This window comes from Amblyraja radiata, chromosome 1 (assembly GCF_010909765.2).
Source record: "Amblyraja radiata isolate CabotCenter1 chromosome 1, sAmbRad1.1.pri, whole genome shotgun sequence".
NCBI classification, from domain to species: Eukaryota; Metazoa; Chordata; class Chondrichthyes; order Rajiformes; family Rajidae; genus Amblyraja; species Amblyraja radiata.
The window spans coordinates 182,935,055-182,959,167 of record NC_045956.1 but is presented as its reverse complement, the minus strand read 5'-3'; the positions used below and the strand labels follow the sequence as shown (position 1 = coordinate 182,959,167).

Here is a 24,113-nt window from a genome sequence, read left to right as displayed (position 1 = left end):
AGGTGCAGTGAAAAAAGCGAATGGTATGTTACCTTGAATCACAGATTCACCACCCTCTGACTGAAGAAATTCTCTTTCATCTCCTTCTTGAAAGAATGTCCTTTAATTCTGAGGCTGTGACCCCTAGTTCCTGACTCTCCCACTAGTGGAAATACCCTCTCAACATCCACTCTATCTTAGCCACAAATCGCTGCAATCTCTTGCGGTCTAGCATTCATAATAATAATAATAATAATAAGCAAGTGGATGACCTCCGGTTCGTCCGAGAAACTGAGTCGTTCCTCGACAAGTCCTACAGTACGATTGTTACCCCTAAGGTACTGGAAGAGAGAAGGTGGGAGACAGCGAGAACGGGAGGGAAGCATGGAATGCCAACGTCCCCGGGTGTTGTACCTCTTGTGAACAGGTTCACCCACTTAGAAGCTGTCGGGACAGAGGAGGTGTTTACACTGGGCGACGGACTGGCTTGTGATGCGAATAGGGCTGTTGAGCCAAAACCAAAAAGTCCTAAGGCAGGCAATGCCATTGTAGTGGGAGACTCCATTGTGAGAGGTACAGACAGGGGTTTCTGCGGCAACAGACGGGATGCGAGGATGGTGTGCTGCCTTCCTGGTGCCAGGATCCAGGATGTCACGGACAGAGTGCAGAAAATCCTCAAGGGCGAAGGTGAACATCCGGAAGTGGTAGTGCATGTCGGCACAAACGATGTCGGAAAGAAGGGGATGAATATTCTGCAGCGTGACTTTAGAGAGCTCGGAAAAATGCTGAAAAGCAGGACCTCCAGGGTTGTTATCTCCGGTTTGCTTCCAGTTCCTCGTGCTGGCGAGAGCAGGAACAGGGAGATACGGGACCTGAACGTGTGGCTGAGGAACTGGTGCACGGGGCAGGGATTTAGATTCTTAGATCACTGGGATCTGTTTTGGGGTAAGGGGGAACTGTACAAAAGGGACGGATTGCATCTTAACAGATGTGGGACCAGCATTCTGGCAGGCAGGTTTGCCACTGCTACACGGGTGGTTTTAAACTGAATAAGGGGGGTGGGGTGTCGAATGGGCTAGTGGAGGATGGAGTTAAAGGGAAAGGGTTTCTTAAATGTGTGAGCGTAGAGACAGAGGGGTGTAAAATGAGGGTAGAAGCAATAGGTAGCAAGGTGAAAAGTAAAAGTGGCAGGCCGGAAAATCCAGGGCAAAAATCAAAAAGGGCCACTTTTCAACAAAATTGTATAAGGGGTAAGAGTGTTGTAAAAACAAGCCTGAAGGCTTTGTGTCTCAATGCAAGGAGCATTCGTAATAAGGTGGATGAGTTGAATGTGCAGATAGCTATTAATGACTATGATATAGTTGGGATCACGGAGACATGGCTCCAGGGTGACCAAGGCTGGGAGCTGAACATCCAGGGATATTCAATATTCAGGAGGGATAGAGAGAAAGGAAAAGGAGGTGGGGTAGCGTTGCTGGTTAGAGAGGAGATTAACGCAATGGAAAGGAAGGACATTACTTTGGAGGATGTGGAATCGGTATGGGTAGAACTGCGAAACACTAAGGGTAAGAAAACGCTGGTGGGTGTTGTGTACAGGCCACCTAACAGTAGTAGTGAAGTTGGAGATGGTATCAAACAGGAAATTAGAAATGCGTGCGACAAAGGCAAAACCGTGATAATGGGTGACTTCAATCTACATATAGATTGGGTGAATCAAATTGGCAGGGGTGCTGAGGAAGAGGATTTTTTGGAATGTATGCGGGATAGTTATCTAAATCAACATGTAGAGGAACCAACGAGAGAGCAGGCTATTTTAGACTGGGTATTGAGTAATGAGGAAGGGTTAGTTAGCAGTCTTGTTGTACGTGCCCCCTTGGGCAAGAGTGACCATAATATGGTTGAGTTCTTCATTAGGATGGAGAGTGACATTGTTAATTCAGAAACAATGGTTCTGAACTTAAAGAAAGGTAACTTTGAGGGTATGAGACGTGAATTGGCCAAGATTGACTGGCAATTAATTCTAAAAGGATTGACGGTGGATATGCAATGGAAGACATTTAAAGACTGCATGGATGAACTACAAAAATTGTTCATCCCAGTTTGGCAAAAGAATAAATCAGGGAAGGTAGTGCATCCGTGGATAACAAGGGAAATCAGGGATAGTATCAAAGCGAAGGATGATGCGTACAAATTAGCCAGAAAAAGCAGCATACCGGAGGACTGGGAGAAATTCAGAGACCAGCAGAGGAGGACAAAGGGCTTAATTAGGAAAGGAAAAATAGATTATGAAAGAAAACTGGCAGGGAACATAAAAACTGACTGCAAAAGTTTTTATAGATATGTGAAAAGAAAGAGATTAGTTAAAACAAATGTAGGTCCCTTGCAGTCAGAAACAGGTGAGTTGATCATGGGGAACAAGAATATGGCGGACCAATTGAATAACTACTTTGGTTCCGTCTTCACTAAGGAAGACATAAATAATCTGCCGGAAATAGCAGGGGACCGCGGGTCAAAGGAGTTGGAGGAATTGAGTGAAATCCAGGTTAGCCGGGAAATGGTGTTGGGTAAATTAAATGGATTAAAGGCCAATAAATCCCCAGGGCCAGATAGGCTGCATCCCAGAGTACTTAAGGAAGTAGCTCCAGAAATAGTGGATGCATTAGTAATAATCTTTCAAAACTCTTTAGATTCTGGAGTAGTTCCTGAGGATTGGCGGGTAGCAAACGTAACCCCACTTTTTAAGAAGGGAGGGAGAGAGAAAATGGGGAATTACAGACCAGTTAGTCTAACATCGGTAGTGGGGAAACTGCTAGAGTCAGTTATTAAAGATGGGATAGCAGCACATTTGGAAAGTGGTGAAATCATTGGACAAAGTCAGCATGGATTTACAAAAGGTAAATCATGTCTGACGAATCTTATAGAATTTTTCGAGGATGTAACTAGTAGCGTGGATAGGGGAGAACCAGTGGATGTGGTGTATCTGGACTTCCAGAAGGCTTTCGACAAGGTCCCACATAAGAGATTAGTTTACAAACTTAAAGCACACGGCATTGGGGGTTCAGTATTGATGTGGATAGAGAACTGGCTGGCAAACAGGAAGCAAAGAGTAGGAGTAAACGGGTCCTTTTCACAATGGCAGGCTGTGACTAGTGGGGTACCGCAAGGCTCAGTGCTGGGACCCCAGCTATTTACAATATATATTAATGATCTGGATGAGGGAATTGAAGGCAATATCTCCAAGTTTGCGGATGACACTAAGCTGGGGGGCAGTGTTAGCTGTGAGGAGGATGCTAGGAGACTGCAAGGTGACTTGGATAGGCTGGGTGAGTGGGCAAATGTTTGGCAGATGCAGTATAATGTGGATAAATGTGAGGTTATCCATTTTGGTGGCAAAAACAGGAAAGCAGACTATTATCTAAATGGTGGCCGACTAGGAAAAGGGGAGATACAGCGAGACCTGGGTGTCATGGTACACCAGTCATTGAAAGTGGACATGCAGGTGCAGCAGGCAGTGAAGAAAGCGAATGGTATGTTAGCTTTCATAGCAAAAGGATTTGAGTATAGGAGCAGGGAGGTTCTACTGCAGTTGTACAGGGTCTTGGTGAGACCACACCTGGAGTATTGCGTACAGTTTTGGTCTCCAAATCTGAGGAAGGACATTATTGCCATAGAGGGAGTGCAGAGAAGGTTCACCAGACTGATTCCTGGGATGTCAGGACTGTCTTATGAAGAAAGACTGGATAGACTTGGTTTATACTCTCTAGAATTTAGGAGATTGAGAGGGGATCTTATAGAAACCTACAAAATTCTTAAGGGGTTGGACAGGCTAGATGCAGGAAGATTGCTCCCGATGTTGGGGAAGTCCAGGACAAGGGGTCACAGCTTAAGGATAAGGGGGAAATCCTTTAAAACCGAGATGAGAAGAACTTTTTTCACACAGAGAGTGGTGAATCTCTGGAACTCCCTGCCACAGAGGGTAGTAGAGGCCAGTTCATTGGCTATATTTAAGAGGGAGTTAGATGTGGCCCTTGTGGCTAAGGGGATCAGAGGGTATGGAGAGAAGGCAGGTACGGGATACTGAGTTGGATGATCAGCCATGACCATATTGAATGGCGGTGCAGGCTCGAAGGGTCGAATGGCCTACTCCTGCACCTAATTTCTATGTTTCTATGTTTCTAATAATTTTATTTATAGAGCACTTTAAAAACAATCATAGTTGCAACAAAGTGCTGTACATCACTAATCATTGACATAAAAAGTTAATACACACCAATAATAACAATTAAAAGATGGAGTAAGTAAAGATATTCAAAATAAAGAAATATTAAAAACACTAAAAACAGGAGCAAAGTCTCATGCATGGTCAAAAGCCAGGGAGTATAAATGTGTTTTAACACTGGTTTTGAAGATGGACAGTGAGGGGGCCTGTCTGACGTGCAACGGCAGAGCGTTCCAGAGTGCCGGAGCAGCAACAGAGAAGGCTCTATCCCCTCTGAGCTTCATAGCAAAAGGATTTGAATATAGGAGCGGGGAGGTTCTACTGCAGTTGTACAGGGCCTTGGTGAGACCACACCTGGAGTATTGTGTACAGTTTTGGTCTCCAAATCTGAGGAAAGACATTCTTGCCTTAGAGGGAGTGCAGAGAAGGTTCACCAGGCTGATTCCTGGGATGTCAGGACTTTCATATGAAGAAAGACTGGATAGACTCGGCTTGTACTCGCTAGAATTTAGAAGATCGAGGGGGGATCTTATAGAAACTTACAGAATTCTTAAGGGGTTGGACAGGCTAGATGTAGGAAGATTGTTCCCGATGTTGGGGAAGTCCAGAATAAGAGGTCACAGTTTAAGGATAAGGGGGAAATCTTTTAGGACCGAGATGAGAAAAACATTTTTCACATAGAGAGTGGTGAGTCTCTGGAACTCTCTGACACAGAAGGTAGTTGAGGCCAGTTCATTGGCTATATTTAAGAGGGAGTTAGATGTGGCCCTTGTGGCTAAAGGGATCAGGGGGTATGGAGAGAAGGCAGGTACAGGATACTGAGTTGGATGATCAGCCATGATCATATTGAATGGCGGTGCAGGCTCGAAGGGCCGAATGGCCTACTCCTGCACCTATTTTCTATGTTTCTATCATGCTGCTGGCCGAAGATCATAAGGTCATAAGTGAAAAATGATAGGAGCAGAATTAGACCGGCCAATCAAGACCCCTCCGCCATTCAAATATTGCTGATCTGTCTCTCCCTCTTAACCCTAATCGCCTGCCAGCTACCCATAACCTCTGACACTCGTACTAATCAAGAATCTATTGATCTCTGCTTTAAAAATACCCATTGACGTGGCCTCTACAGCATTCTGTGGCAAAGAATTTCACAGATTCACCACCCTCTGACTGAAGAAATTCTCTTTCATCTCCTTCTTGAAAGAATGTCCTTTAATTCTGAGGCTGTGACCCCTAGTTCCTGACTCTCCCACTAGTGGAAATACCCTCTCAACATCCACTCTATCTTAGCCACAAATCGCTGCAATCTCTTGCGGTCTGACAACTTCTCTTTAGTTTTTATAACATTAAGCTTTGAGGTTTTTACAAATTTCTTGGCACTCACATAAGCAATAACCTCAAATGGAAAATCAATTCAAATCACATCTACAAAAAAGCCAACCAAAGACTCTTCTTCCTCCGCCAGCTCAAGAAGTTTAGAGTAAGGAAACACCTCCTAATCAAATTCTACACAGCCATCATCCAAAGCATGCTCACTTCATCAAATACAGTCTGGTTCAGCAGTTTAGACACTCACTCCCGTAATAAATTACAACGCATAGTTAACAAAGCATCCAAAATCATCAGCACTCCCCTTCCATCAATAGAATCACTCCATCACAAACGGTCTGTGTCAAGGGTGAAGAAAATCATCTCTGATCCCTCCCACCTAGCTCACCACATCTTCCACCTGCTGCCATCAGGAAGGCGCTACAGCTCACTGTCCGCCAAGACATCTCGATTTAAAAACAGTTTTTACCCACACGCAATCCGAATTCTGAACACACTATGATAACAGCACATATCCTCCCCATGCATGTACTGTATATTGTATGATGTTGTGTTTTATGTTATGTTTGACGGGAATCAGCCTACCTTGTAACATCCTGTACTGAACCTGAATTCCACCAGCTTGACTGTGTGGTCATTAAATAATCTAATCTAATCTAATCTAATAAAACCTCAACACAAACTCTGAGAAGAAAATCCTGCCTAATCACTCAAGTGAACCGTTATGAGGCTTACAAATCGTTCAATCCCTATCTAGTATTGTTCCGCTCTTGTCTTGAATCCAGTAAACTTGAAAGGTGTTCTACATTCACTCTTAAAGAAGCAGATTTCCTAAATGACAATAGAGGTTCAGGCGTGCAGGTACAGCAGGCAGTGAAGAAAGCGATAGGCATTCATAACAAGAGGAGTTGAGCATAGGAGCAAAGAGGTCCTTCTGCAGTTGTACAGGGCCTTAGTGAAACCACACCTGGAGTATTGTGTGCAGTTTTGGTCTCCAAATTTGAGGAAGGACATTCTTGCTATTGAGGGAGTGCAGCGTTTGTTCACAAGGTTAATTCCCGGGATGGCGGGACTGTCATATGCTGAGAGAATGGAGCGGCTGGGCTTGGACACTCTGGAGTTTAGAAGGATGAGAGGGCATCTCATTGAAACATATAAGATTGTAAAGGGTTTGGACACGCTAGAGGCAAAAAATATGTTCCCGATGTTGGGGGTGGTGAGGTGTTGGTCCTAGTGAGACCACAATACTCCAGGTGTGGTCTCACTAGGGCTCTGTACAACTGCAGAACATGCCTTAAGTTTCTCTTCAACCAAGAGCCCGCCCTTCTTGATAAAGTAGCAGTCTGGAAACACTTTTCTTTGCTCATTTTGGGCAAACCCTGTTTCACATTGCTCCAGTCTGAAAAACAACAATTCCAGTCCTTAGCCCATTGTTTATTATCTTGGTTCAGCTAGTTTCCCATGCTTGTTTTGTTGATCCATATATATTATGTAACATTTTTCACATGCTTTCTGAAAATCCATCACAAAAGAAACGGAATGGTGGCGCAGCGGTAGAGCTACTGCCTTACAGCGCCAGGGCCCCGGGTTCGATCCTGACTACGGGTGCTGTCTGTACAGAATTAGTACGTTCCCCCCATGACCTGTGTGGGTTTTCACCGAGATCTGCGGTTTCCTCCCACACTGCAAAGACGTGCAGGTCTGTAGATTAATTGGCCCTGGTTTGTGTAGGGTAGTGTTTATGTGCGGGATCGCTGATCGGTGCGGACTCGGGGGGGCCGAAGGGCCTGTTTCGCGCTGTATCTCTAAACTGAATTAAACTTCAATTTGGTTAAACAAATAGGATCCATGGTCAACTTTGTCAACTCAAAGTGCCTGTCAAATTTTCCAAATGTTTGTAATTTTTCACCCTGATTATTATTTCGATACCATTACCTACGACTGCTGTTAATGGTCTTTGCATCCGTTCTTCCTACAGAAAGGGAAATGCAGCTCTCTCTGGCACCTTTCTGTCCATCCAGGACACTCACCATCAACAACACCACAGTCACATCTGTGGAGCCCTTTAAATTCCTGGACATCTCCAAGGACCGTAAGTGGGGGTCCACCATCGACTCCACAGTCAAAAAAGCACAACAGAGGATGTACTTCCTGCGGCAGCTGAGGAAGCACAATCTGCCACAGGCAATGATGGTCCAATTCTACACGGCCATCGTAGAGTTTGTCCTCACTTTCTCCATCATGGTCTGGTTTGGCTCAGCCACCAAGCACGACACCTGGAGGCTGCAGCGAATCGTCCGATCAGCAGAGAAGGTTATTGGCTACAACCTTCCCTCCATTGATGAACTGTACACTGTAAGGGCCAGGAAGCGAGCGGGCAAGATCATCTCTGACCCCTCTCACCCTGGCCACAAACTCTTTGAATCACTTCCCTCTGGAAGGCGACTCCGGACTGTCAAAGCTGCCACAGCCAGACATAAAAACAGTTTTTATCCACGAGTAGTTGCTCTACTCAACAGCCAAAAATCTGTAGCCTCCTTTTGTTCTGGTATTTTATGTAGTTCACATGTTTAATCGATATTGTTTTATTATTAATGTTTAATGATTTATGTGTCATTCCTAACTGTCACTGTATGTCATATTGTCACTTGCGGGCGGAGCACCACGGAAAATTCCTTGTATGTGAATACTTGGCCAATAAACTTATTCATTCATGCAGATTATTGATTATACAAAGGAGGACCAGCTGCCATTTTGCTCCTCAGACCCTTATTTGGTTCATGGGTAATCTGCTCCTCAACTACACCCATTAAGAACTCAACATCCTTTCATTTCCATTAGGCAGCAAGTATCCCAAATGTCAGCCTCTTAAAAGAGATTACTGTGGTCATTTGATGGGGAAAGTGTTCGCAATAAGCTCTGAACCAAATCAGTTGGCACAGTGGTAGAGTTGCTGCCTTACAGCGCCAGGGACCCAGGTTTGATCCTGACCACAGGTGCTGCTTGTACAGAACTTGTATGTTCTCCCAGTGACCGCGTGGGTTTTCTCTGGCGCTCTGGTTTCCTCCCACACTCCAACAGGTTTGTAGGTTAATTGACTTGTAGGTAAAATTGCCCCTTGTATGTCGGGTAATGTTAAGTGTACGGGGTGATCGCTGGCTGGCGCAGACTCGGCGGGCCGAAGGGCCAGTTCCCATGCTGTATCTCTAAAGTCTAAATTTGGTCTGGCTTCTTTCCGTGACCCATGGTCATGCCGCTTAGGATTTTCATGCACAATCGGGAATCCCCTTCCCAGATTTATCTCTCTGGGGATTTAGATCATTTAGTCAGAGAGTTTAACTTTTTAGTTTATAAACATAGCGCGGAAACAGGCCCTTCTGCCCACCGAGTCCGCTCCGACCAGCGATCCCCGCACATCAACACTACCCAATGCACACTGAGGCCAATCTTACATTTACACCAAGGCAATTAACCTACAAACCTGTACATCTTTGGAGTGTGGGAGGAAACCGAAGATCTCGGAATAAACTCACGCAGGTCACGGGGAGAACGTACAAACAGCACCCGTAGTCGGGATCGAACCCGGGTCTCTGCAGCTGTAAGGCAGCAACTCTTCCGCTACGCCACCACGCCGTCCATATATATATTATCGAACTATATCATTGTGGAGCTATACAGCACAGAAATGGGCCCTGTGGCCCACTTTGTCTAAGCCGACCAAGTTGGCATTCTGGGCTAGTCCCATTTGTCTGCATTTGGCCCATAGCCCTCAGAATCCTTCCGATCCAGAGAATAATCCAGTCCAAGGACATTCTTTCCCCACACATCTAGGTCAAACACTGCCAGAATGAAAATTGGGAACCGCATCACATGCCATGAACTGACCAACCAACAAAAGTAAACACGTCTCAAAACAATTTACATTCTGCGTGTTTCTGCTGTTGGATTTTCTTTCTTGCAGACCGAGCCCCTCTCTTCCTCTGCCTTTTATCTCCATTTTATAAAAAAGGACTTTGTTATTTAAATATGGAACTTTCATGTGCCCTAACGCTCCAGTTGAAAAGTTCCCCTTTGACAAAGTGGAAAGCATTCCCAATACATGCGGTTTTTTTTCATTTTCTCCTTCTGCCATGCAATTCTTCTGCCATAAATCTAAATATTTTGCGAATAATAGGGCTATTATGACAGACAGCATGAAAAAAAAACCCACTCGAATATTCTCTTTGCGAAGCATCCACAAAAAATCGGTTGTTTAAAAGCTGGAGTACACTTCCTCACTTGTCTTATCGTGATCACAGAATGGCAGGAGAGTTTCTAATCAAATGAATTATGCATCGCAGTATAAAAGGAATGGTTATGATTGCACCACATCCAGTCTTAAAAATAAATGTGAAATAATTAAGTTTCCCGGATTTTTCAAATTCCGCTCGCTACTAATTGCAATCACTGTCACCACATTGTCCTGGTGTTAAGACTTCTATTTCCAGAACAGCAACTCCATTGATGTATGATGAAGGGCTAGAGAAAGAATCATGGGCCCATCGTATGGTTTCAAGTCGATCCAAAGAGCTGTTTATAAGGTCATAAATAATATGAGCAGAATCGAGTCCACTCTGCCATTCAATCATGGCTGATCTATCTCTCCCTCCTAACCTCATTCTCCTGCCTTCTCCCAATAACCCCTGACACCCGTACTAATCAACAATCTGTCCATCTCTACCTTAAAAATATCCATTCTTGGCCTCCACAGCCGTCTGTGGCAAATAATTCCACAGATTCACCACCCTCTGACTAAAGACATTCCTCCTCATCTCCTTCCTAAAGGAACGTCCTCTAATTCTGAGGCTATGACCTCTGACTCACCTACTAGTGGAAACATCTTCTCCACATCCACGCTATCCAGGGCCTTTCACTATTCGGTAAGTTTCAATGTTCCCCCTCATCCTAAACTCCTGTGAGTAAAGGTCCAGTGTCGTCAAACGCTCATCATATGTTAACCCACTCAATCCTGGGATCATTCTCGTAAACCTCCTCTCAGGACCCAGCACATCCTTCTTCAGATGTGATGCCCAAAATTGCTCGCGATACTCCAAATGCGGCTTAATCAGCGCCTTATAGAGCCTCAGCATTGTTTGACCATCATCTCTCACTACACTTGATTCCACCTATCACCTACCATCCCCCATCTCACATCTCTCTCTGACCGCTTTGTAATGAAATAAAAAGGCACAACAGAGGAGTACTTCCTGCGGCAGCTGAGGAAGCACAATCTGCCACAGGCAATGATGGTCCAATTCTATACGGCCATCGTAGAGCCTGTCCTCACCTTCTCCATCATGGTCTGGTTTGGCTCAGCCACCAAGCACGACATCCGGAGGCTGCAGCAAATCGTCCGATCGGCTGAGAAGATTATTGGCTGCAACCGTCCCTCCATTGATGAACTGCACACTGCAAGGGCCAGGAAGCGAGCGGGCAAGATCATCTCTGACCCCTCTCACCCTGGCCACAAACTCTTTGAAGCACTTCCCTCTGGAAGGCGACTCCGGACTGTCAAAGCTGCCACAGCCAGACATAAAAACAGCTTTTTTTCCACGAGTAGTTGCTCTAATCTACTCAATAACCAAAAATCTGCCACAGGCAATGATGGTCCAATTCAACACGGCCATCGTAGAGTCTGTCCTCACCTTCTCCATCATGGTCTGGTTTAGCTCAGCCACCAAGCATGACACCTGGAGGCTGCAGAGCCAAAAGATGGAGCCTCCTTTTGCTCTGGTATTTTATTTAATTCACATGTTTAATCGATATTGTTTTATTATTAATATTTAATGTTTTATGTGTCATTCTTAATTGTCTACTGTATGTCATGTTGTCACTTGCGAGTGGAGCACCAAGGCAAATTCCTTGTATGTGAACATACTTGGCCAATAAACGTATTCATTCATTCATTCATTCATATCTTTCCTCTACCCTCTCAGTCCTGACACAAGGTCCCAGCCTGAAACGTTGGCCATTTATTTGCCTCCACCGATGCTGCCCGATCTGTACTTCCAGGCATTTTGTTTTTTTGTGTACATGGATTTACAGTATTCAGATTCAAAGCATTCAATGGTGAGAGAGAAGCTCATAACGTGATGGCTTTAGCACAGCTCGACTCAACTACACATTCAACCTGGGAACGGCAGCTTGGCCATTAAAACATTGACATTCAATATATGAAAACTTGAACAGCAAGCACTGCACCAAAGATTATTACAACAACACATGAGAGAGAGTTAAGAACCAACCTCTCTTTTGCCTTTTCGTAAACAGGAAACATGTTCACTTTCTGTTACGTTCCATTCTATCTGTAAAACAAATACATTCATGCCACAGAATGAATTTAATTGTATGTAAAATCCAGTTCCAGAGTACCTGAAAGTCATTATTTAATCTTTGTTTAATAATCTGCATTGGTACTCGTGCCAGGGATTTTGCCCAATATCCAAACATTCTTAATGTCAAATCATGTGATCATCTGAAAACAATCCCACAACGTATAAATCCCACAATGTATAAATCTTATAGAGGTGTACAAAATCATGAGAGTAATAGATCGGGTAGATGCACAGAGTCTCTTGCCCAGAGTAGGGGGATCGAGGACCAGAGGACATAGGTTCAAGGTGAAGGGGAAAAGATTTAATAGGAATCCGAGGGGTAACTTCTTCACACAAAGGATGGTGTGTGTATGGAACGAGCTGCCAGAGGAGGTAGTTGAGGCTGGGACTGTCCCATCGTTTAAGAAACATTTAGACAGATACATGGATAGGACAGATTTGGAGGGTTATGGACCAAGCGCAGGCAAGTGGGACTAGTGTAGCTGGGACATTGTTGGCCGGTGTGGGCGAGTTAGAAACATAGAAACATAGAAAATAGGTGCAGGAGTAGGCCCTTCGAGCCTGCACTGCCATTCAATATGATCATGGCTGATCATCCAACTCAGTATCCTGTACCTGCCTTCTCTCCATACCCCCTGATCCCTTTAGCCACAAGGGCCACATCTAACTTCCTCTTAAATATAGCCAATGAACTGGCCTCAGCTACCTTCTGTGGCAGAGAGTTCCAGAGATTCACCACTCTCTGTGTGAAAAATATTTTTCTCATCTCGGTCCTAAAGGATTTCCCCTTTATCCTTAAACTGTGACCCCTTGTTCTGGACTTCCCCAACATCGGGAACAATCTCCCTGCATCTAGCCTGTCCAACCCCTTAAGAATTTTGTAATATTGGGCTGAGTTGGGCTGAAGGGCTTGTTTCTACACTGTCTCACTCTATGACTGAACACGACATATATTTAGAGAGGAGTCACAGAATCCTAGGCGGTAATTAGGACAAATGAATGGAAGATATGCAGAGCCGGAGAGCAGGAGGATTCACAGAGGGGGGAGCGGCGGGAGAGGATGTTGCAGCACTCTGGTCAGAGAGAGGAGGAGAACTTCTTCAAAGTAGACATACCTTGAGGAGATTTCGCAGTGGAGCGGAAAATAAGTTCTCCTCGTCTCTCTGACGAGACTTCTGCAAAACTCTATCTTGCTGCACTACACTAACCAAGGGGCAGATACAATAGTGATATTTAAGAAGCTTATAGATAGGCACTCCTGTAGACTCCAGATAGAGTCTCCAAGTCAGATAAGAGAGTTGGTCCTGGCATCGTGTTCAACACAAAGTGGCTCAAAGTGCCTGTTCTTGAGCTGTGCCTTCCTGTTCCATGTTCCTAAAGTGGGCATTTAATCACTATGACTGAGAACGACCAAACAGGAAAACACACACAAAGATACAGCCTGCCTCAAGAATATTTTGGCATATACTAGCATGAGAGTGGAATATATTTAAAAGGATCTGAACGCCACGTCGAACTCTTTAATTTATAAATTGCAGGCCCCCATTACCTCCTCTGCAGAAATAACCACAGCATGAGAATATTGAAAGGCTTGGATCGAGTGGATGTGGAGAGGATGTTTCCACTCGTGGAAGAGTTTAGGATCATAGAAAATAGGTGCAGGAGGAGGCCATTCGGCCCTTCGAGCCAGCACCGCCATTCATTGTGATCATGGCTGATCATCGCCTATCAATAACCCGTGCCTGCCTTCTCCCCATTAAACTCACATCGTGGGACAGGCCCTTAAGGCAGCAACTCTACCGCTGCGCCACCGTGCTGCCCAAAGACGTCTTTCTTTATAATAGCTGCTTTTTGTTGGCTGCTTTCCCGAGGCAACATGGTGTAATGTGAAATTACCCTGGCGGGATTTGAACTCGCGACCCCTGGTTTACAAGACCAGTGCTCTAACCCCTGAACTATGGAGCCAGAGGGCACAGCCACAGAATTAAAGGACGTTCCTTTAGGAAGATGAGGAGGAATCTCTTTAGTCAGAGGGTGGTGAATCTGTGGAATTCGTTGCCACAGACGGCTGTGGAGGTCGTCAGTGGATATTTTTAAGACAGAGATAGATAGATTCTTGATTAGTACCAGTGTCAGGAGTTATGGGGAGAAGGCAGGAGAATATTGTTGAGAGGGAAAGATAGATCAGCCATGATTGAATGGTGGAGTAGAATTGATGGGGTGAATGGTCTAATTCTGCTCCTAACCCTATCCCTTATGGACATAAACATTTGAATTAGATTCCAGAGAATTCTCAAGCAACTTTACTGTTTAGAGAGGCAGTACTGAAAAAGGTCTCGACCCGAAACGTCGCCCATTCCTTCTCTCCAGAGATGCTGCCTCACTCGCTGAGTTACTCCAGCATTTTGTGTCTACCTTCGATTTAAACCAGTATCTGCAGTTCTTCCTTACACGGAAACAGGCCCAATGAGTCCACGCTGACCATTAATCACCCTTTCACAATAGTTCTATGTTATTCCACTTTCGCATCCTCTCCCTACACACTAGGGGCAATTTACAGAGGGTCAATTAACCTATAAACCCGCACGTCTTTGGAACGTGGGAGGAAACCGGAGCACCCGGAGGAAACCCACGTGGTCACAGGGAGAACATGCAAACTCCGCACAGACAACACTGAAAATCAGGATTGAACCCGGATCACTGGCTCTGTGAGAGCGGCTCTACCAGCCGCGCCACTGCGCTGCCCAACGTGACTGGAGTCAATAGGGCGGCACGGTGGCACAGCGCTAGAATTGCAGCATTACAGCGCCGGGTTCAATCCTGACTACGGGTGCTGTCTGTATGGAGTTTGTACGTTCTCCCCGTGACCTTCCCGTGAAACATATAAGATTGTTAAGGGCTTGGACACACAAGAGGCAGGAAACATGTTCCCGATGTTGGGGGAGTCGAGAACCAGGGGCCACGGTTTAAGAATAAGGAGTAAGTCTTTTAGAACGGAGACGAGGAAACACTTTTTCTCACAGAGTGGTGAGTCTCTGGAATTCTCTGCCTCAGAGGGCGGTGGAGGCCAGTTCTCTGGATGCTTTCAAGAGAGAGCTAGATAGGGCTCTTAAAAATAGCAGAGTCAGGGGATATGGGGAGAAGGCAGGAACGGGGTACTGATTGGGGATGATCAGCCATAATCACATTGAATGGCGGTGCTGGCACAAAGGGCCAAATGACCTACTCCTGCACCTATTGTCTATTGTCTAATGATCTCCGGTTTCCTCCAACACTCCAAAGATGTACAGGTTTGTAAGTTAATTGGTATAATTGTAAATTGTCCCTAGTGTGTGTAGGAAATGCTCTAAGTATACGGGGATTGCTAGTCAGCGCGGACTTGGCGGGCTGAAGGGCCTGTTTCTGCACTGTTTTTCTCTAAACTAAATTATGAAGTCATAACTACAGTATGTAAGGATTTATAAACTATGCAGAAAAATGCGTCACATTTGATGAAATTACCATAAATGGATCCCGGTCGACAGAAGTCAGGTTGAGGACATAAACCGCGTCATTTGCTCCCACGTAAAAGCGGTTTCGCGCTTCGTCTACCAAAAAGCTGGTAAAGGTTCTCCCATCCTTGAAAAAGCTCCTCATTGATGTCAGCTGCTCGAGCTCTGAAATCAAAAGAAACACATGAACATTAATGTTTAAAATATAAAATCTTCACAGCATCGCAGAGTTATACACAAGGCTTCACACCTTCAGGTTTAAATAAACCTCACACGGTCTGTACGGTGTTTACACATTCTCCCTGTGACCTGCGTGGGTTTTCTCCAGGAGCTCCGGTTTTCCTCCCACACTCCAAAGTATGTAAAGGGCCTGTCCCACGAGCATGCGCTGCATGCGGCAAGCGCGACCTAACGTGGTCGCTTGAGCCGTACGGCCTCGCGGGGCTGGTCCCACTTCGATCGCCGGAGCCGTATGGAGTTGTGCGGAGCTGGTCCCGACATCGCGCGGGGCTCCGAAAAACTGACACTGTCCAAAAATTCCGCGCGGCAACGGCCTGCCGGCCCGCAGCCGCATTGAGGCCGTACGCACCGCCTCGATGGGCAGTGTCTCGACGCCGTACGCAGCGTCTTGACGGCATACGCCTAGCGCAAACTTCCCGCGGACTTCGCTCGAACTTCACGTCAACTCGTACGGGATCACTCGACCTCTGCACGGCCCCCGCTTCCGGTTTGGTCGCGCTTGCCCCATGCAGTCACATGCTCGTGGGACAGGCCCTTAAGTAAGTTTATTGACCAAGTATTCACATACAAGGAATTTGTCTTGGTGCTCCGCCCACAAGTAACAACATGACATGCAGTGACAGTTACGAATGACTCAGAAAACACTAAACATTAATAATAATAAAACATTAATGGTAACATTAAAGGCGTACAGATTTGTAGACTAATTGGCTTCTGTAAAATTTTTCCTGGTATGTGTAGGGCAGTGTAAATGTGCAGGGATCACTGGCAGGTGCGGACTTGGTGGGCCGAAGGGCCTGTTGCCAGGCGGTATCTTTAATCTAAACTATACTAAACACACACACACGCACACACGTGTAAGAAGGAACTGGAGATGCAGGTTTAAACCAAAGATAGACACAAAATGCTGGAGAAGGGTCTCGACCCGAAACATCACCCATTCCTTCTATACAGAGAAGTGGCCTGACCCGCTTAAACAAACACACACACGCACACATGAAAAACAAACCAATGAAAAATTGTACCATAATAATAATAATAATAGTTCAGAGCTTATTTTCAGTGTTTAATAGCCTGATGGCTGTAGGAAAGAAGCTGTTCCTGAACCTGGACGTTACAGTTTTCAGGCTCCTGTACCTTCTTCGCGATGGCAGGGTGAAATGAGAGCGTGGAAGGGTGGTGTGGGTCTCTGACGATGCTGGCTGCCTTTTTTGAGGCAGCGACTTCCAGTCAATAGACTGCCAGATCAGAAGTGGTTCGATGAATGAAAGCGTTTAACTCGGTTTCTCTTGCCTCAATGCTGCCTTTCTATTTCAGAACTTTCTATTTTTAGGTTTAGGGATTATTATCAAGAACTGTCATGAGCATTGCATACAATTTTCTGAACGCGTTAGCTCAAGTATGTAAGTTGGTCTGGTTTCAAGTCCCTGAAAATTGCAATCAAATAAGAAAATTGAGTTTGGTGTCCAATGTAAAGAACTCCCTGAAAGTAGCAAGACTGGTGGATATAAACAATAGACAATAGACAATAGGTGCAGGAGTAGGCCACTTGGCCCTTCGAGCCAGCACCGCCATTCAATGTGATCATGGCTGGTCATCCCCAATCAGTACCCCGTTGCTGCCTTGTCCCCGGGAATTAACCTTGTTATAGATGGATAGAATGATAAAGACGGCATATGGTATGCTTGCCTGGAACATGGAGTACAAGGCTCAGGAAGTATCATGCAGCTTTGTAGAGCTTTGGTTAGGCTGCATATGGAGTATTACGTGCAGTTCTGGTTGCCTCATTACAGGAAGGATGTGGAGGCGTTGTAAATGGTGCAGAAAAGGTTTACCAGAATGGTGACTGGATTAGTAGATATGAACTATAATGTCTGAAGAGGGGCCTCAACCCAAAATGTCACCTATTCCTTTTCCCCCAGAGATTTTGTCTGACCCGCTGAGTTACTCCAGCATTTTGTGTCTATCTGAGACACCCGTACTAATCAAGAATCTATCATTCTCCAACTTAAAAATATCCATTGACTTGGCCTCCACAGCCTTCTGTGGCAAAGAATTCCAGATTCTGACTAAAGAAATTCCTCCTCGTCTCCTTCCACAAGGAACGTCCTTTAATTCCGAGGCTATGTCCTCTGGTCCTAGACTCTCCCACTAGTGGAAACATCCTCTCCACATCCACTCTATCCAGGCCTTTCACTGGTCGGTAAGTTTCAATGTCTCTCCTCATCCTTCTAAACTCCAGCTCAGTGCCGTGCAGCGGCGCACAGTAGATAGGACTGTTCGGTACTTATGTAACATTGCCGACGCCAACACATGGCGACATTGTGTACTGCTGAGGTTGCATGCAAAATAAAAGCATTTCACTGTACCTAGGCACATGACACAATAACAAATCATTCACTCATTTATCAAGACTACATGCAATACTCCAAATGCTGCCTAACCAGCGCTGCTTGCTGACTCTAACGGGCCTGTCCCACTTAGGTTATTTTTAGACGACTGCCGGCGACTGTCATAGTTGTAGCAGGTCGCCGAAAAACCGGCGACTGGACCCCCCCACGATATAAAATCTGAAATAGAATCATTACTTTAACAATTTAAAAAAACGGAAGTCAGCACCGGCGACAGCCTACGTTAACCTGGTGACAACCTACGACAGCACCTACGTCAGGAGAAGTCAAGCTACGCTCATTGGCGTCAAACCCACTGTCGACGACTGTCTCCGAAAAACTTTCAACGTGTTGAAAATACAGCGGCGACCAGAAAGACGCTACGACTCTTTGGGCGACTGAGGAGACGACTCACGACCATACAGGCGTCACCCCGGCGACCATGTCGCGACAACCTAGTCGCCTGTAGTCCCCTAAAAAAAATCGCCTCAGTGGAACAGGCCATGCCTCTGGCAAACCATAGGCTTTCTTTACCACCTGATCTACTTGTGCTGCACCTTCAATGGGCTATGAATTGGCTTGGTGTAATTGTGGATTGTCCCTGGTGCCTGTGGGATGCGGTCCGTGCGGATTCGGTGGGCCGAAGGGACTGTTTCCGCGCTGTATCTCCAAAGTAACCTAATAAACATTTTCATCCAAATCATTCATATAAATAATGAGCAATAGTGCATCAGCACTGATCCCTGCAGCACACCACTGTTCACAAACCAAGAAAGCTCATCAGCGCCACTACTTCCTGAGAAGATTACGGAGAGTCGGTTTGTCAAGGAGGACTCTCTCTAACTTCTACAGGTGCACAGTAGAGAGCATGCTGACCGGTTGCATCGTGGCTTGGTTCGGCAACTTGAGCGTCCAGGAGCGGAAAAGACAACAAAAAGTAGTAAACACTGCCCAGTCCATCATCGGCTCTGACCTTCCTTCCATCGAGGGGATTTATCGCAGTCGCTGCCTCAAAAAGGCTGGCAGTATCATCAAGGACCCACACCATCCTGGCCACACACTCATCTCCCTGCTACCTTCAGGTAGAAGGTACAGGAGCCTGAAGACTGCAACGACCAGGTCAGGAATAGCTACTTCCCCACAGCCATCAGGCTATTAAACTTAGCTCCGACAACTCTACCGCTGCGCCACCGTGCCACCCCATACTGACATTTACTAAAGTGTATGCAAAATAGAATTTCACGGTACATGTGACAATATAGTACAACTGAACAATAGCAGTGCAATCAAGCACCTTCTCAAGGCAAGCAGAGACGGACAATAAATGCCGATGCTGTCAGCGATGCTTTCATCTTATGAATCATTTTTGAAAATTACAGCTGAGAGGTGTTCAGGATCCACAGCTCCTGTTGCTCATCGTCTGCACGACTGTGGGATATATTGTCTCATGCAAACGGTTGATGGGGGAATTGCAAAATATATTGTCTACATTGATTTTACTGAGGTTTTTCCATAAGTGATTGGAGCAGAATGAAGCCATTCAATAGACAATAGACAATAGGTGCAGGAGTAGGCCATTCGGCCCTTCGAGTCAGCACCGCCATTCAATGTGATCATGGCTGATCATCCACAATCAGTATCCCGTTCCTGCCTTCTCCCCATATCCCCTGGCTCTGCTATTTTTAAGAGCCCTATCTAGCTCTCTTGAAAGTATCCAGAGAACCGGCCTCCACCGCCCTCTGAGGCAGAGAATTGCACAGACTCACCACTCTCTGTGAGAAAAAGTGTTTCCTCGTCTCCGTTCTAAATGGCTTACTCCTTTCAGCCCATCAAGTCTACTCCGCCGTTCAATCGTGGCTGATCTATCTTTCCCTCTCACCCCCATTCTCCTGCCTTCTCCCCATAACCCTTGACACCCGTACTAATCAAGAATCTATCTATCTCTGCCTTAAATATATCTATTGACGGCCTCCTCAGCCTACTGTGGCAATGAATTCCACAGATTCAACACCCTTTGACTAAAGAAATTCCTCTTCACCTTCTTCGTAAAGGAACATCCTTATATTCTGAGGCTGTGACCTCTGGTCTTAGACTCTCCCACCAGTGGAAACATCCTCTCCACATCCACTCTATCCACTCATCACTTGAAATGAAATGAAAATGAAATACGTTTATTGTCATTGCACAACAACTGTACAACGAAATTCCATTGCATCTCCTTCGGTGTGTACATAGAAGACACAGGATAAAAGATTTAAAAAGAACAAAACACAACAGCCATTGACACATATACACCAGATCAGTAAAGAAAATAATAAATAGGTATTAAAAATATTTTAAAAGAATATTGCACATTATCTTGCCCCCCGAATTATATTGTGCTTCCCCCAGTGTTCTCTGTTAGAGGTAAGTTATTTTATCGCACATGGGTAGAAACTATTTTTTAGTCTACCGGTGCAAGCCTTCAGACACCTGTATCACCTCCCAGAGGGTAGCAGAGTGAAAAGATGGTTGGCAGGGTGGGATGTGTCCTGCTTGATGTTTGTGGCCCGGCGCAAGCATCGGGCCCTGTATATGTCATCCAGGGAGGGCAGTTGAGCGTTTGTGATGCTCCGTGCAGTTTTAATAACTCTCTGCAGCGCCCTCCTCTTAGCCACAGTGCAGCTAGCAAACCACACCAGGATGCCATAGGAGAGGATACTTTCCACGGCGCACCGGTAGAAGGTCAGCAGCAGCGGTTGTGAAACGTTTGCTCTCCGCAGAGACCTCAGGAAATACAGCCGCTGCTGTGACTTTAATTTCATGTTTCATGTATCTTGTTGTGTTTCATAGAAACATAGAACATAGAAACATAGAAAATAGGTGCAGGAGGAGGCCATTCGGCCCTTCGAGCCAGCACCGCCATTCATTGTGATCATGGCTGATCGTCCCCTATCAATAACCCATGCCTGCCTTCTCCCCATATCCCTTGACTCCACTAGGCCCTAGAGCTCTATCTAACTCTCTCTTAAATCCATCCAGTGACTTGGCCTCCACCGCCCTCTGTGGCAGGGAATTCCACAAATTCACAACTCTCTGGGTGAAAAAGTTTTTTCTCACCTCAGTCTTAAATGACCTCCCCTTTATTCTAAGACTGTGGCCCCTGGTTCTGGACTCGCCCAACATTGGGAACATTTTTCATGGCTGATGGCAGACCAATTTCCCTCCTGGGATAAATAAAGTTCTATTGTATCATGTCATTGACTGTGTGACCTGAAGGCTTGCTTTCAGTGCCTGGTGTTTACAAGGACACTCTAGTCCCAGTGCACACTCTCAGCTCCCCTTCTGTCACCGTTCCAATAATAGCCTGTCTTTCTGTTGCCTAGCATGTACCCATGTTAAATTGCACGTTGCATGCATCTGCACACTCACTCAACCCTATCTAAATAACATCGTAACCTCCCTGTATGCTGCTCACAGTTCACATCAATGCCACTCCCCACATTCCCCACCCCCACCAGCCTAGTGTTATCTGTACACCAGGAAATGTAACATTTAATTCCCACATCCAAATCATTCGGGCATCGAATGACAGGACCGGAGCGCTAATCTCGTGGCACCCCACCAGTCACCACCTGTCACCTCGAGAAAGACGCATACTCTCATTTCCTGCCTGCAATAAAACCATGTTGGTATATCCATGCACTTTTATTTAGCACACAATCGTATTATAGATGTTGGATTTTATCAAAAGATCTGAAAATCCAAACACAGTAGAAGGGATCTTACATAGAAACGTAGAAAATAGGTGCAGGAGTAGGCCATTCGGTGCAGCTGGGCTTGTGCACAAAAGGTTTAGAAGGATGAGAGGGCATCTTATTGAAACATATAAGATTATTAAGGGTTTGGACACGCTAGAGGCAGGAAACATGTTCCCGATGTTGGGGGAGTCCAGAACCAGGGCCACAGTTTAAAAATAAGGGGTGAGCCATTTAAAACGAAGATGAGGAAACACTTTTTCCACACAGAGAGTTGTGAGTCCGTGGAATTCTCTGCCTCAGAGGGCGGTGGAGGCCGGTTCAAGAGAGAGCTAGATAGGGCTCTTAAAGATAGTGGAGTCAGTGGATATGGGGAGAAGGCAAGAACGGGGTACTGATTGGGGATGATCAGGCATGATCACGTTGAATGGCGGTGCTGGCTCGACGGGCCGAATGGCCTACTCCTGCACCTATTGTCTATAACTCAGATAATTCAGCATTTGTTGCAGAGAGCAGCAAAGTGCACAAAAGGTTTAGCAGAATGCTGCCAGGTTCAGAGGGCATTAGCTATAAGGGGCGGTTGGACAAACGGATTGTTTTGGTGGACAAAAATGCTGGAGGAACTCAGCGTGTTAGGCAGCATTTATGGAGCGAAGGAAATAGGCAACGTTTCGGGTCGAAACCCTCAGAAGGGTTTCGACCCGAAACGTTGCCTATTTCCTTCGCTCCATAGATGCTGCCTCACCCGCTGAGTTTCTCCAGCATTTTTATCTACCTTTGATTTTCCAGCATCTGCAGTTCCTTCGCAAGCGGATTGTTTTCCTTAACTACTTCCTCTGGAAATATGGAAAGAAACTGCAACACCCAGAGAAAAACGACACAGGTCACAGGGAGAGCGTACAAACTCCATACAGACATCAGCTGTGGTCAGGATCGAACCCGGGTCTCTGGCGCTGTAAAGCAGCAACTCCACTGCTGCGCCACCCCAAAATGGATGAAATGCAAAGGGTTGACTTGAAGTCACCAGCAGGTAATTAATGATAATGAAATGTCAGCATCTATTGTCTTCTTCTTCTTGCGTATGGTGTGCACAGCCTAAAGTTGTCGGAAAACTTGTTCTATCTTAAGGGACAGAAGTTTAGGGGTAACATGAGGGGGAACTTCTTTACTCAGAGAGTGGTAGCGGTGTGGAATGAGCTTCCAGTGGAAGTGGTGGCGGCAGGTTCGTTGGTATCATTTAAAAATAAATGGGATAGGCATATGGATGAGAAGGGAATGGAGGGTTATGGTATGAGTGCAGGCAGGTGGGACTAAGGGAAAAAAGTTGTTCGGCACGGACTTGTAGGGCCGAGATGGCCTGTTTCCGTGCTGTAATTGTTATATGGTTATATGGTTATTTGATCTTATTTGATTGTGCACGCCGGGTTGATTGCATTCGTGGAAACAGGGCGGACCACGTGAAGGTTGCAATCTTACACCCCAGCATCTATTGTAAGGGATAAGGAATATAAAAGCAGGAAATTCTGATGCAACTTTCCAGGGCTTTGGAGATACATGTCGTGTATAAACATAGAAATATAGAAAATAGGTGCAGGAGGAGGCCATTCAGCCCTTCGATTATTGTGATCATGGCTGATCGTCCCCAATCAATAACCCGTGCCTGCCTTCTCCCCATATCCCTTGACTTCACTAGCCCCTCGAGCTCCATCTAACTCTCTCTTAAATCCATCCAGTGACTTGGCCTCCACTGCCCTCTGTGGCAGGGAATTCCACAAATTCACAACACTCTGGGTAAAAATGGTTTTTTTCATCTCAGTCTTAAATGACCTCCACTTTATTCTAAGAATTTTGGTCTTTATGCTTGAGGAGAGATTGATCAGGCAATGCAAAGAAAGCTCACTGGATTGATTCCCGAGATGAAGTGCTTGAAATATGAATAAAGGTTGAGCAGTTATTTGCCTTGTGGAGAATAAAAGATGATCTTATTGAAACACCAATACATTGATATCCCTTGCATTTCTTGCAGTTAAAAAACGGAAAACAGAATTTGTTGCCAAGATTGCACCAGTTATGATTTTACTGAATGGCAAAGGTGGTTTGAGGGGCTGAAAGGCTTATCTTGCTGTTTATGTTCTGCCAAAGTATATCACTTTGCACTTTAAAGTAATTGAGTGACATAGCGTGGAAACAGGCCCTTCAGCCCAACTTGCCCACACCGGCCAACATGTCCCAGCTTCCTGTGTTTGGCCCATATCCCTCTAAACCTGTCCTATCCATGTACCTGTCGAACTGTTTCTTAAATGTTAGGATAGTCCCTGCCTCAACTACCATCTCTGGCAGCTTGTTCCATACAC

The 24,113-nt window shown here is 45.6% G+C and overlaps 1 protein-coding gene across 2 annotated transcripts in view; it reads right to left on the bottom strand.

Moving 5' to 3' along the window:
* sema4f (ssemaphorin 4F) overlaps nt 1-24,113 on the bottom strand; it is a 146,345-nt gene that overhangs the window by 74,745 nt on the left and 47,487 nt on the right. For both annotated transcript variants that reach the window (XM_033035806.1, XM_033035817.1), the window contains exons 2-3: nt 15,403-15,557; nt 11,812-11,871 (exon numbers count right to left, since the gene is read on the bottom strand). In XM_033035806.1, the coding sequence (XP_032891697.1) occupies nt 11,812-11,871; nt 15,403-15,557 (215 nt within the window). The remainder of the gene's footprint in view (nt 1-11,811; nt 11,872-15,402; nt 15,558-24,113) is intronic.